Raw genomic sequence first — 13,449 nt, forward strand, 5'->3', positions numbered from 1 at the left:
TTGATAACTAAGGTCAATTAAATTCAATAAATCGGTTAACCTGCCCAGGGACAACAGGTGGAAATTAGCGCTGGTGCTACAACCTGGAACAATGCATCTATCCTGTAAAGGCTAATGTATATTGTGCACTGTTTCATTAAATCAGTGAACTAAGTCATTAAGTCACATGGGAAGAGCTCGGAGTAGAGCCGCTGCTCCTCCACATCGAGAGGAACCAGTTGAGGTGGCTCGGGCGTCTGTTCCGGATGCATCCTGGGCGCTTCCCTCAGGAGGTGTTCCAGGCATGTCCCACGAGAAGGAGGAGACTGGAGAAGACCCAGGACATGATGAAGGTACTATGTCTCTCAGCTGGCCTGGGGATGCCTTGGGGTCCCGCTGGAGGAGCTGGAGGAAGTGTCTGGGGTGAAGGAAGTCTGGGAGTTAGACTGCTGCCCCCATGACCTGGCCCCAGATAAGAGGTAGAAAATAGATTGATGGACATTCTAACATGACGTCAAGCTCTCAAGATTTAATTTACTGTAGGACCTTGATTGCCGATTGACCTTTATATGATTGATTGATTATACAGTTTGTAGAGGTCCAAAGTTATTAATCACTTACTTAATGTATTCAGAGCATCATAACTGTTTCCAAGCAATGAGTTTCTAAGCACGTTTCGCAACTCTCAGAGGCCGTCACGGTAAAGCCAGCAAGAACGAGCAATGTTAACTGCGCACTTCCTGATTCTCAGACAATAAAGCAGCAGTAGCTCAGTTGGTAGAGCATTTGCCCACTGCTCTGAAGGTTGGCGGTTTTTATCCTGGTGTGATTCCAGCTCCCACAGACGAATGCTGCCGTTGTGTCCTTGGGCAAGACACTTAACCCACCTTGCCCACAGTGTCTGCGTACACTGGTGTGTGAATGTGTGTGTGAATGGGTGAGTGGTTCCTTGTTGTAAAGCGCTTTGAGTGCCTTGAAGGTGGAAAAGCGCTATAGAAAAATGTGACCATTTACCATTTAAAGTGTTTTGTAATTACGTACAGACAACAAACAGCGGTCTTATTTTGACCTCAAGTGCTCCTTATAAAATCATAATATATGTGTACTCTGCTCAAATACATGGAACAAAATCAGGAACTGTCACTTTAAATTTATTACAACCACCGTGGAATTTGGTAGATATGATTTTCAAAGACCATTCAGACCATTTTTGATACAAAGGCTTAAATAAGTCACGGCACTACATTGAAGTGCAGGATTGAAATAGGAGCGGGGGGGTGGTTCAGACGGTGGCCAGCAGGAAAATGATGAAACTCTTTGTAAGTCAAGTTTAAATCCAGTCAATTACTTTCATGTTTTTTTCCAATAGCGCTAAAGGGCCGGACTGGGACTCAGGAGTTGCATCAACCTTTTATACAATAAGAATAGTATATTTTAGTCTATTCTTCAAACCCATAGAAATGTGCACTTTTTAGGACATAAAACACAACAAACTCAAACAAAAAGAATGGATAATAAATTACAATAGAAGACTGGACCTACCTCCACCAATGCAATGCTCATATTGGTGTAAAACATAGACTGTATATTTTTTCAGACCAAGAGTTTGTTTTCATACCTGACAGTTCTGACTGCTCACTAGCGCTCTTCCTCAGAGTGGTCATGTAATGTTGCTGTGACGTGTCCGGTCAGCTGATTTATGCAGGTTCTGGCGCTGTCTTCCTTCCGGTGGAGACAGTGAAGGCATCCACACGAGCAACAAAACACCAAGCAGAACAGGAACAACTCAAATCAACCATTTCTAACCACACAACACTGGGACAGAGGAAAAGAAACATCATCACTGGATTAAAGAGGCAACCAAAATAACGAAATGTACCCTTGGGACTATAAACCAGGACGAGGGGACTTTTTTACTCTCACACACCTGGGATATTGTAATAAGGAAGTGGCACAGCAGATGGCGCTGCCCAGCTCCATCGCTCCAGCTCCAATTCACTTTGTATTGAAAAAATATTACCCCTCTCTCTGTTACTGCAGCTGGTGTTTTTATTTTGCCAATTTATTGTAAATCAATTCCTAGTCCTAATATGGAACTGGGCTCTAAATTGGCTCCTATAACAGCTAGCCTTGGTGAGCTTTATTTGACTGGAGCCGAACGCTATGGGTGACATCACTCTAACTCAGTTCAGTTCATGCCTTATAAGCTAGGGGTGTGACAGTACATGCATTCGTGCCGAACCATTTGGTACGGGACATTCAGTTTGGTGCAGGGCTGTGCATGAGTGTGTGTGTTGTGTGTGTGTGTGTGTTTGTGTGTGTTTACATTTCGCCACTACATGTGCAGCTACACAAAAGGTCCAGTTCTTTAATATTCACCAGGGAACTCGTCCGTGATTGGGGTGGCAGTGTTTCCTGTAGCGCTTTATAGTTATGGTGGCCGCCTTGAAAACAATTCCCCCCCCCCCCCCCCCCCCCGTCTTGACTGCAATTTTTTTTTAACAATATTTCAAACATTTGTTGCTTATGTGAGAATATTGTATTTAATGTATTCATATTACCAAGCAGCTCTTCCCATTTATTTTATTTTCCCATTTGTATAATGATAAAACAAATTGTTCATTTAATAAACACACAAATAAACAACAAGAAAATGGTTTTTCATTTTGTTCCAATACTGTACTGAAAATGAACCCAACTGTGAGCTCAAAACCGAGGTATGTACCGAACCATGATTCTTCTGTATCATTAAAACCCTACTTATAACTATGTAGATTCTAGTTTAGATGGAAATACTTCGATAAGTGCCACTATGGTAAACACTGTATCCAGTTTGTTGCTTTACTGGCCCCTTGTGGCTAAAGTTAATATCTTTGGTTTTATCGTGCAATACAAAGTCAGTCAAATTATTTTTTGTGTATATATGAAGTACTCTGATTTACTTTAAATGATTGGAATACATTACAACTAAACTAGCTATGGTTATATCAAAAGGATTGCCAAAAAATACAATCTGAAATTGGAGTTTGGATGAAACACAACATTTTTAATTAACTGTGAATCAATTTTTAAACCAGAATGTTAGCTTGACTGCCTGTGTTTATTTCCCAACAGTGAATATTCCCACACAAATTCAAATTGAAAACGACAGAAATGGTCCCAAACTTGACTCCGCTCCCTCCCTCTTCCTTCGGCCTTAACGGACGGACACGACATCTCCAGCTCTCCGTGAAATAAGCACTTATGTTTTTCGTCTGGACATCTCTTTTCCCCCACAAGACCAAAGACCCCCCCACCCCCCAAAGGCGTCCGTGCCCCTCCCTCGGGTGACACCGGACGCCCCGGAGCAGTGGTCGATACCGCTCAATCTGCCGTAGACCTGCCTCACGCTGGGAGCTCCGATCCGAACAGTGAGAGGCAGAGCACGGAGGGACCTGTGTACAAATAGAATCCCATTAAAAACCAATGGCTCTGCGGAGACGGGCCTGACCTCTTTCTCTCCAGCACGCTCCCAGATCTGATGCACCGCTACGACAGGCTGGGGAACGCAACCGAAAAGAGAGAGAAGTTTAAAAGGATAAAATCTAAGGAAAGAAATGTGTGGAGAATATAAGAAGTAAAATGTTATGTTATGAAATATAATAAAATGTATGTCATATATTACGCCAAATTATCTTTTCTTGTGAGCTTTCAATCATGTTATAAAGTTGTTTCCTCATCAAAAACATACCCAGAGTTGTGTTTTGTTTCATTCACACATTTTTTCAAATCTAAAAATGCTCTGTTCCAACTTGTGATGTCATGGTGGTAGTTTTCGAGTTCGCAGCTACCTTTTACCTTTTGTTCACTTGAGATTGGCAATTCCAGGACTGAAATGATCCAATGATTCTAGTGAAGGTGTTTAGAAGGAGTTTAAAAACACAGTAGAGCAATTAATGTATTACCACATGACATCACAAGGTGGAGTGGATTGTTTTCTGTTTGAGAAGAACAGAATTAAGGCTAAATATGCAGCGTTTGTGAGTTAAATGTGCGAATGAAGTAAAACACATCTCCAGGTCGGTGGTGGTTCTAGGATTTTTCTGAAACAGGGGCCATCGAGGGGCCACATGTTACATTCAGGGGCCAAGTACTGAGTACATCCAAGTACACAAACGATTAATTCGGTATGGCGTAAATACACTTGGACAGTCATCCAGTACATTTTTTCAAACACAAATAAAACATTATGAAGCAGTAAAGTGTGGAATTAATCTCCATGAATGGTAACGTTCACGCGTTTCAAGTATTGACACAAAATAGAAAAGCCCTCCACAGGTCTGTTTCTTCTCCCACTAAGTTGTATTGATGCAATAGGTCTACTGCTGCCGAGTTTGGGGGTAGAACTGCATCGGTGATCATTGAATTCTCCAGTTGTTCTTCTCATCAGTTGATTGACAGAACAGGGGCACTTCAGGGCCCAATCAGATTAGAGGTGTGGGGGCCCCAGTGCTCCAGATATGTGTTTGATGAGAAAACTAAACATAGATCAGATATAGTGTAATACCGGCCCTTTAAAGATGATGTTTCATTAACTTCCAATATTGTAGGGTGAATATATCTGCAGTATTCAGTGATGTAGTCTGTGTCAGACGCCCTTCTTCTCTCCACCCTCCATATCTGTGCTCATACCGGCTTGTCAAACCCTGATCCCGTCAGATCTCAGAAGCTCAGCAGGGCCGGGCCTGGGTAAGACTTGGATGGGAGATCACTGGGATTCCAAGTGGCACAGTGTGGCACCAGTGGCAAAACCTGTCATTGTGTCCTTAGGCAAGACACTTCACCCTCATTGTCTAGTATGAAAGTGGAGTGTGTGTGAGTGTTGGTGGTGGTCGGAGGGGCTGATGGTGCAGATTGGCAGTCTGCCCCAGGGCAGCTGTGGCTACAGTAGTATCTTACCACCAGTTAGTGTTGAGTCAATGAACAATGAACTGTAAAGTGCTTTGAGTATCTTGAAAGGTGCTATATAAATGCAATGTTTAATATCTGAAACATGTTCAAATGTTTACAAATCCAGAGCACATTTTTATGGGTTTTCAGTTCATTTAATTTTTAGAGTAAATTCCCACATTTGTGGGTTCAGCTTCTTGTTATTGTCAGCATTTTAAGGACTTTTTCCCATTCAAGAGATTGGATATTTTGAATTAAAGGGCCGTTAAACACCAAAAACATTTTTCTCCTGATTAGCTGTGTAAATGGGTCCAAAATAGAAATGTATACCTATCCCTGGCTTTATTTTTGGCATTTTAGTGCATATTTGTTCAAAATTTGACTTTTGGGACTGGAGGATTTTTCAGATTTTGCTTAGGGGCGTCGTGAGGGTGTTTAATGGCTCTTTAAAGGAAACAGTCCGAAGTTCTCATCATTCTGAAACCCATGTAAACTTAAAGCCATTATGCAACATTTCATGCTACTCCAATGTTACACCTTTACCCCATAGACAACAATGTAGAGATCTCAAAGTGGCTACAGTATTTACACCCACCGCAATATTCCAGACACGAGCTTTAAGTGCAAGAAATATGATTACAACAGTGACTGGCCATTTCCACTGACAGAGACAGAGTGCGCGGTCTCCATAGAGATACATAGGAAGAAGATACTGTGTGGAGATTGGCACACAAAACACTGACAATCTCTATACGCTATTTTAGATATAATTCATCTAAAAATAGTCCCAAAGCAGCGGAGGAGAGGAGCGGACGAAGCAGAGGAGAGACCGATGAAGAATGCGCTCTTATGTCACTTCTTCTTATCTCGTTAGCAGCAAAGGAGTCAATTGCACAAGCCCTTTTAGCTTAACTTTGTACAGTTTTACTTTACACTTCCAGGCATCCCCTTTTTCAGAAGGTTTAACCACATTTAGATACAAAGGGAGTTTCCATTCTTCAATCTGGCAACACTAAGAAACAGCTATCTTAAATAAGTTCAAATAGCTAGAATTCAGACTTTCTTCTTCTTCTTAGTTGACTGTTTAAGTGAATTTTGGACAATCCACTTCTCAGTAGGTTGCGTTCACGTATTAGAATTCAATTGTATTTTCAAATGGAGGCTACAGGCAACAGTATGACTCTGGGAGATTTACATTTTTGAAAGAAAAAGTCAAACTTGTCCACAAATGTTGAATTTTATCATGATTTAAGTCCTTTTAACTGACAACAGTCATGTCTTCAGGGTTGTATAAAGGCATCATTCTCTGAAGCTAGATACAGTATATCTTTGCAGTGACATCATGCTGGAGGGGGTTCTATATGTTAGGCTATGGTAGAATGTTCAGCAGTTACCATGGTGACACAATGTACACATCAATCTCAAGAAAAATACAGAATGGATTTAAACAACACATTTTCAGGAGCCTGTGCTGCCCTACAAAGACAGAAGAAGAATATCCTCCTGGAACCCGAAGAAAAAAAGTATTGTGAGTGTATTGCAATTTTTTTTTTGTGTGTGTGATTTTCTATCTATTTGGAAGTCCATCCATGTGTCCGTTCCATGTGATCCAAATCCATGTTAACAGCGTAACAAAAACTACTTTTTCGATGACTAACATCTCTGACAAGCTTCTACAGTCAACGATTTTAGACTCCCTTTTCATTTCTTCTTCTTCTTTTTTCTTTTCTTTTTTTTAATATATCATAGTGCAGTCACAAACTAACTACTACTGAGGTCTTTATTTTTTTTTATCCTGGACATGATAGTACCCTATAATCCCCCTAGGCAGAGGAACCTAGTCCCCCCATTAAGAGTCTAACTCCATACACTTAAAAGATTGGACCGGGTCTCAGGAGGATAACGTGAAAAATACTGAGCTCAAAATTGACCTTTGACCATTATTTTGGCACTTCCTGTCCTCCGCCTTTGTATCATGTGCCAAAAATAAGGAGTCGTGCAAAGGCAAAGGCAGTAACAGTGTCAATTATGGTGTCGTGCAAAGGGCCAAATATGGTCAATGGTCAAATTTTGAGCTCAGTAGTTTTCGCATACAAATATTTCTTCATTATAGCAGCTAGTTATCAGATTTTGGGAGCCATAGCTATTATACTTTAGTCTGGACAAAAACAGAAACTTTGAAAGTAATTTTTCTCAGTTTCACACTCAGACAAGTTAAGGTCTTTTGTGTTTGTAGGGCATGGTGGTTAAAGTCAGCGTTCATGGTCCTGTTTGGGGGTTCGATTTTGGATAAAAAAGGTTAGAGTGAATGTTTTCTAATGCTAGAGACTTGTCTAACAGCACAAATCAGCTCACATGTTGTAGTTCAGTTCTATGTGGTCAGATTGTGTTAAAACAAAGCTCAGATATAAGTCTAAGGCTACGTTCAGACTGCAGGGCTTAACGCTCAATTCGGATATTTTTGTGAATTCAGATTTTTTTGCGAGGTCGTTCACATTTCCAATTAAATGCGACTTGTATGTGATCTCCAGTGTGATCTTTAAATGCCCCCAAAGTGTCCCACAGACGCATTGTAGGACACAATGACGTCACATGCTGCAAACAAGTGTTTATAGAAGTTGCCTAAACATGGACTCTAGCATTGAGCACCTGGAGATTTTAAAGTTGCCGTTGTACCGGAGTCAGAACATGTACAGCTTATTTGTTTTAAGGAGGAGATTGAGAATGAGAAGAAGGTTTTTTGGCCATGGTGTTTTGTGGGGGACAGTGGCAGCAACGATCGTAGAAAAAAACGTGTGGGTGCGGAGTCACATCCAAGAGTGGTGGGATTGCTTTGTGCTTCACTGCTTCACTGACACAGAGTTCAGACACAATTTCTGTATGACGAGAAGAACGTTCGTGTACATTTGTGACGTGTAGGTGGGATGAATGTGACCTGGCCTTTCAGACTGAAGTCGCATGTCAAAAGATCAGATATGTATCGGTTTTAGGAGCACATATCCAAGTGGCCTGGGTCACATTTGAAAAAATCCTTTCAAAAAGTCATTAAAAGATCAGATACAGGTTGCACTGGGGTGAAAAAATTGGATTTGGGTCACTTCAGGCTGCAGTCTGAACGTAGCCTAACTTGAAGAACTGAGCTTTAAACACAGCAGTGCATTAAGTTAGCATCACACCCCCAGCGAATGTTGATGACATCAGCTGCAAAGTATCATAAAAACATAATTTTACTTTAGTTCATTTATACTAACAGAGAAGACGTGGAACTTTGTGTGTTTTTGTTTCATCATAGAATTCTGACTTGCTCCATTTTCGACTATTGGGATTATTATTTTTGAACTGATTTTTCAAGCTTTATGTCTCGACTTGTCCAAATACACTCAAATCAAGCTAAATACTACTGAATTCAAGCTATTTTCCCCTATTTGAAGATGAGTGTTGCCGTGAACACTTCCACTTCCTTCAGGATAACATTGCTGCAGACAGAAAACCCACAGTTTAACATTTGGTTGGTTTCACAGTGAAGTTCCCATGACACAGGACCATTGCACGACACTGAGCAGACACACGAGAGACACATTTACAGTTCAGAAGATGCTACTGAAGTCTGGAGGATTCTCTTGTATCGTGGAGGATCTGGATTTGAGTATTGTCCATGTATGTGATGAGGTTCTGCTACAGGTTTGACATAAAGTTCAGAAGAGGTTCACTGGTACTGAGGAAGAGAGAGGATTGTATGAAAGTCCCATCAGCTTGTTTTTCAGATTAAATCACAAAAAGACAGTGACATAGAAGAAAACAATATGACCTTGATTATTAAAGATGCTTCACGTAACTTGTCTGCTTGTCATGGAGATGTGTTACTTTGCTTGGAATGTTCCACCGTGTCTAGGTAGCATTCAATTAATTATGTTTTTTTTTTTTTTAATAGCTCAACAGTACCTTCAAAAACATACATTCTTACTATGAGCTAGATCACCTCTTCACAAATCTGACCCGAGACACCATCTGCTTGTCTCCATACTGTAAAAATAATGCCTTATAGTCTGTATTTTTTGGATTATAAAGTGCAATATCAATAATGTTGAATTCTCTCATCTATTTTCATACATAAGGTGCACTGGATTATAAGGTGCATTAAGCGAAACAAACTGACGACACTTGAGACTGATCCCTTAGCCCAGGCATCCACAATTCATTGACAGATTGTAACCATCCATTGTAGTGTTGCCCGACGTTGCCTCCCTGTCTTGGTGAATGTGTATTATGAATGTGAATGTGGGTGGATCATTTAAGGTTGTTTTTTTAATATTTCCAACGAGGAGGACTCAAATATACACTGATTAATAATGTGTTTAATTCAGCTTTGTGCACATTTGTTTACGTTTTACAGAAACGAAACTTAAACCCACATGACTAATTTGCATAAACTATAGGCGCTGAAAAAACAGCTCGTTCCTTGTGCTGCTTCTGTTGGACTTCGTGAGGCTCCTGACTACGGTAGCCATAATTCTCCGACCACCTAGTGCCTCCGCTCAATTTCATTTCTCTCCCAGGACTAGGTTAGAAATTTGAATACACTAGATGGTTTGCAAGAACGCCCTAAATTGTAGACCATGCACCGACCAATCAGCGAAGAGCTGTGAAGCCATGACTGGGTCCCTTTTGTGATACAACACAACAGTAAACAAAGTGGTTGAGAGGGATGTAGATGAAGCCATACATTCTGTGTTGGCAACAATTCCCGAGATCGAGGATTTAAAGCTGGAACAAAGAGAATGTTTGGATGAATTTTATCAAGGGGAAAGACGTTATTGCCCTTCTTCCTACAGGATTTGGGAAGAAGCTTAAATATTCCAGTTAAGCTCAATTAGCGGTGCATTACATATGTCATGACCAAATAGCAGCGATTGGTTAAATTTAAATAGTACCCGCCTGCCGTTGAGTGAATGAGGTCAGGCAGGTTTCCACGAAGTGAAACCGGTTGATGAATCAGGCTAGCTTCACTTACCCAAATTATACTAAAACATTCTGACAGATTTTTGAGTGCCGTATGCCACTTGAAATTGGTTCAATGGTCAGTAAGCACAACCAGAATTAATACATAAATCGCACCAGATTATAAAGTGCACTGTCCATTTTTGAGAAAATTTAAGGATTTTAAGTTCGCCTTATAGTCTGAAAAATACGGTAAGGTTAATGCCATAGTTGGTAAAGCGTTTGTCCACTGATCGGAAGGTCGGTGGTTTGAATCCTGTGCTTGTCACAAACATCATTGGTTGAGCGGTCAGATCCACTGACCTGCTGGATGTCAGTGCGAGTCCTGCTCCAACAGATGAATACTGTCGTTGTGTCCTCGGGCAAGACACTTAACCTACCTCGCCCCCAGTGTCTGCGTACACTGGTGCGTGAATGTGTGCGCTGGGTGAGTTTCTTTACGTAAAAAAATCAATTAAAAACACTATGTAAAAATTGGACCGTTGAATATTTACTGTGGAACATTCCTGAGACAAGCAAGTAGCGTAGTCTCCACCAGAAAAGTTACGTATTGCACCTTTAAGCAGATGATATTTTGTACACCACATACATTTATCAGTTCCCGTTCTGCATCTTCTGTTGTACTATACAGTATATTTGTGTTGTTGTTGGCAAACCCGTCCGCAGTGTGTGATCTAAGTGAGTCCTATTTTTAAGTTTCAAAAACACAACATTTGAATTAACTTGTGCCAAATGCGCAGTTGCCAAATGCTATCACCAAAGGAGGAACTGTTGAACGTGAAACAAAGGGGAACTGTCTCACACATATGGCCTGGTGGTCTGGCTAAATCAGCACCATACGCCCAGTCTAATCTTTCAACCATTTCAGATTATTCACATATTCTCCATCGTATTTCCCATATGCCCCGCTATTACTATTACTTTGATTTATGGAAAGAGACCAGAGGTTTTACTTTGAAAACACAGAGCAGTTAGAGAGACAGAGAGAGAGAAAGAGAGATGGGCAAAGAAAGAGGGAAGGGAAAGAGACAGAGAGAAAGGAGAAAGAGACGGAGAGACAGAAAAAGAGAAGGAAGAGAGAGAAGGCAAAGAGAGAGAGCTGGAGAGAGACAGACAGAAAGACAAAGAGAGGGGAAAAGAGAGAGACACATAGAGATACAGAGAGAGGTTTAGAGTGTGAGCAGAGAGTGTGAGAGAGAGACCGAGAGAGGGTGAGAGACAGAGAGACCACAAGAGAGAGGCAGACAGAAAGAGAAGGCGAGAGATTAAGGAAGAGAGGCAGAGAGAAAGATGAAAAGAGAGAGAAACAGAGATAGAAAGAGAGGGTGAGAGATTAACAGAGTGAGGCAGAGAGAAACATCGCGAGAGAGAGAGAGAGAGACAGAAAGATAGAAAGAGTAAGCAAAAGATTAAGTGAGAGAGGCAAAGAGAGACAGAGAGAAAGAAAGAGAGGGTCAGAGATTAAGAGAGACCAGCAGAGAGAAAGAGAGAGACAAAGACAAAGAAAGAGAAGGTGAGATACTAAGAGTGTGGCAGAGAAAGGGAGAGACAAAGAGAGAGAAAGAGAGGGTGAGAGATTAAGAGAGAGAGACAGAGAGAAGGAGAAACAGAGAGAGATGGAAAGAGAGGGTCAGAGATGAAGAGAGAGAGGTAGAGAGAGGAAGAGAAAGAGACAGAGAGATTGAGAGACAGACAAAGAGAGGATGAGAGATTAAGAGAGAGTTGCAAAGAGAGGGAGAGACAGAGAGGGAAAGAAATTAAGAGAGAGAGGCAGAGAGAAAGAGAGGGTAAGAAATAAAGAGAGGCAACGCGAGAGACAGAGAGAGAGTAAAAGATCGAGAGACACAGAAAGAGACAGAGAGAGAAAGAGAGGGTGAGAGATTAAAAGAGAGAGGCAAAGGGAGGGAGAGACAGAGAGGGAAAGAGAGGATAAGAAATTAAGAGAGGGAGGCAGAGAGAAAGAGAGGGCAAGAAATAAAGAGAGGCCAAGTGAGAGACAGAGAGACAGTGAAAGATTGAGAGAGACAGAAAGAGACCGAGAGAGAAAGAGTGGATGAGAGATTAAGCGAGCGAGGCAAAGAGAGGGAGAGACAGAGAGAGAAAGAGAGGGTAAGAAATTAAGAGAGAGGCAGAGAGAGAGAAAGAGAGAGTAAGAAATAAAGAGAGGCAAAGCGAGAGACAGAGAGACTGAAAAATAGAGACAGAGAGTGAGAAAGAAAGGCTCAAAGATTAAAAGAGGCACAAAGAGAGAAAAACAGAGAGAAAGAATAAAAGATCGATAGAGAGAGAGAGACAGATTTAGTTTGAAAATCCCCATATGTTCCTCATAGTAAAAGGAGGTGTGATCGATCATTAGCGGCGTCCACTTGTGAGCGAATAGTGAAAACCACATTGTCTAAAAGTGGGTCAAAGGGAGTAGTTTTCTGGACCGGCTCATCCCTAAAGGAACATCATCGCATGCAGATCACTATATCAAAACTCAAGGCAAAACTGCGGCTTTCTCGGTATGTTAACGATTCGAGGAAAACGGGACGAGCTCTTTGTACTCGCCGGGAGTGGTAGTCCGAAGACCCGTGTGCAAAGTCTGGGGTTTAGAGATGATTAAATAAAGACGGAATGAATGTTGGGAGTTAAAGCGGGTTCATTATTATTATTTTTTTTTCCCCCATCGTAGCCCAGCGGTCCCTCGCCATCTCGGGTCAAACGCGAACGGAAACTATTGGTCCGGGAGGAGATGAGTCTGAGATGACAAGTACAAAATATAGAGAGCTTTTAGGAGGTTTTCCCAGATGAGTCAGTGGACACGGCCGGAAATCCAAAGCGTGTGGATGGAAGAGGAGGAGGAGGAGGAGGAAAGGGGGGTGTGGGAATGTAGTGGTCACATCGGCGCGTCTGTGGAGAGGCTCGGTCCATCTGGTTTTAAGGAGACGACGGGGTGCACTCCAGAGAGGCTGCAGAGACACAGGGAGAAGACCAGTTACACACAGGAAGTCAAACAAAAAGAGGAGCTAAAGACGCTAAAACTGCTACTGCAAACGTATGTTAAAGGTGCGCTGTGTAACTTTTCTTGTGGAGGGTTCGTCATGTGCTTGATTCTGTCATTCCTCTGCCTGGAATGTCCCACAGTATGACATTAAACAGCTCTACCTTACATTTATTTAATTACAATTGGTTTTGTAGCTCAGAAACACCTAGAAAAACTGATTCTGATTGTGAGCGGGGTCGCTTCTCCACAGATCTGACTTGTAACTTCGTCTGGTAGATAGAAAGGTTTAATACCAGACAGAGCAATGACATTTATTACATCTATGGAGTAAACCATTTGACGCACCTTCCATCAGAAAAGTTACACAGAGCACCTTTAAGTGTTTTTATTTTTCACACATTCACCAACCAACGTTACCACTTTACCACTGTCATGGATCATTTTCAACCAGTTACATCAAAAAATGGAAGTTAGAGCAGCCTGTAGGGGTGTAACGGTCCATGTATTCGTGCCAAACTATTTTGGTGCGGGACATTCGGTTCAGTGCGTGGTTGTGC

The 13,449-nt window shown here is 41.6% G+C and overlaps 1 protein-coding gene across 1 annotated transcript in view; it reads right to left on the reverse strand.

Moving 5' to 3' along the window:
- Nucleotides 1-12,071: 12,071 nt before the first annotated feature.
- samd12 (sterile alpha motif domain containing 12) overlaps nt 12,072-13,449 on the reverse strand; it is a 194,180-nt gene continuing 192,802 nt past the window's right edge. The window contains exon 5 of the mRNA XM_055157606.1: nt 12,072-12,857. Within this exon, the coding sequence (XP_055013581.1) occupies nt 12,826-12,857 (32 nt within the window). The 3' untranslated portion in view covers nt 12,072-12,825. The remainder of the gene's footprint in view (nt 12,858-13,449) is intronic.

Source organism: Boleophthalmus pectinirostris, unplaced genomic scaffold, assembly GCF_026225935.1.
Source record: "Boleophthalmus pectinirostris isolate CB_2022bp ecotype Guang Dong unplaced genomic scaffold, ASM2622593v1 HiC_scaffold_21, whole genome shotgun sequence".
In the NCBI taxonomy this organism is placed as follows: domain Eukaryota; kingdom Metazoa; phylum Chordata; class Actinopteri; order Gobiiformes; family Gobiidae; genus Boleophthalmus; species Boleophthalmus pectinirostris.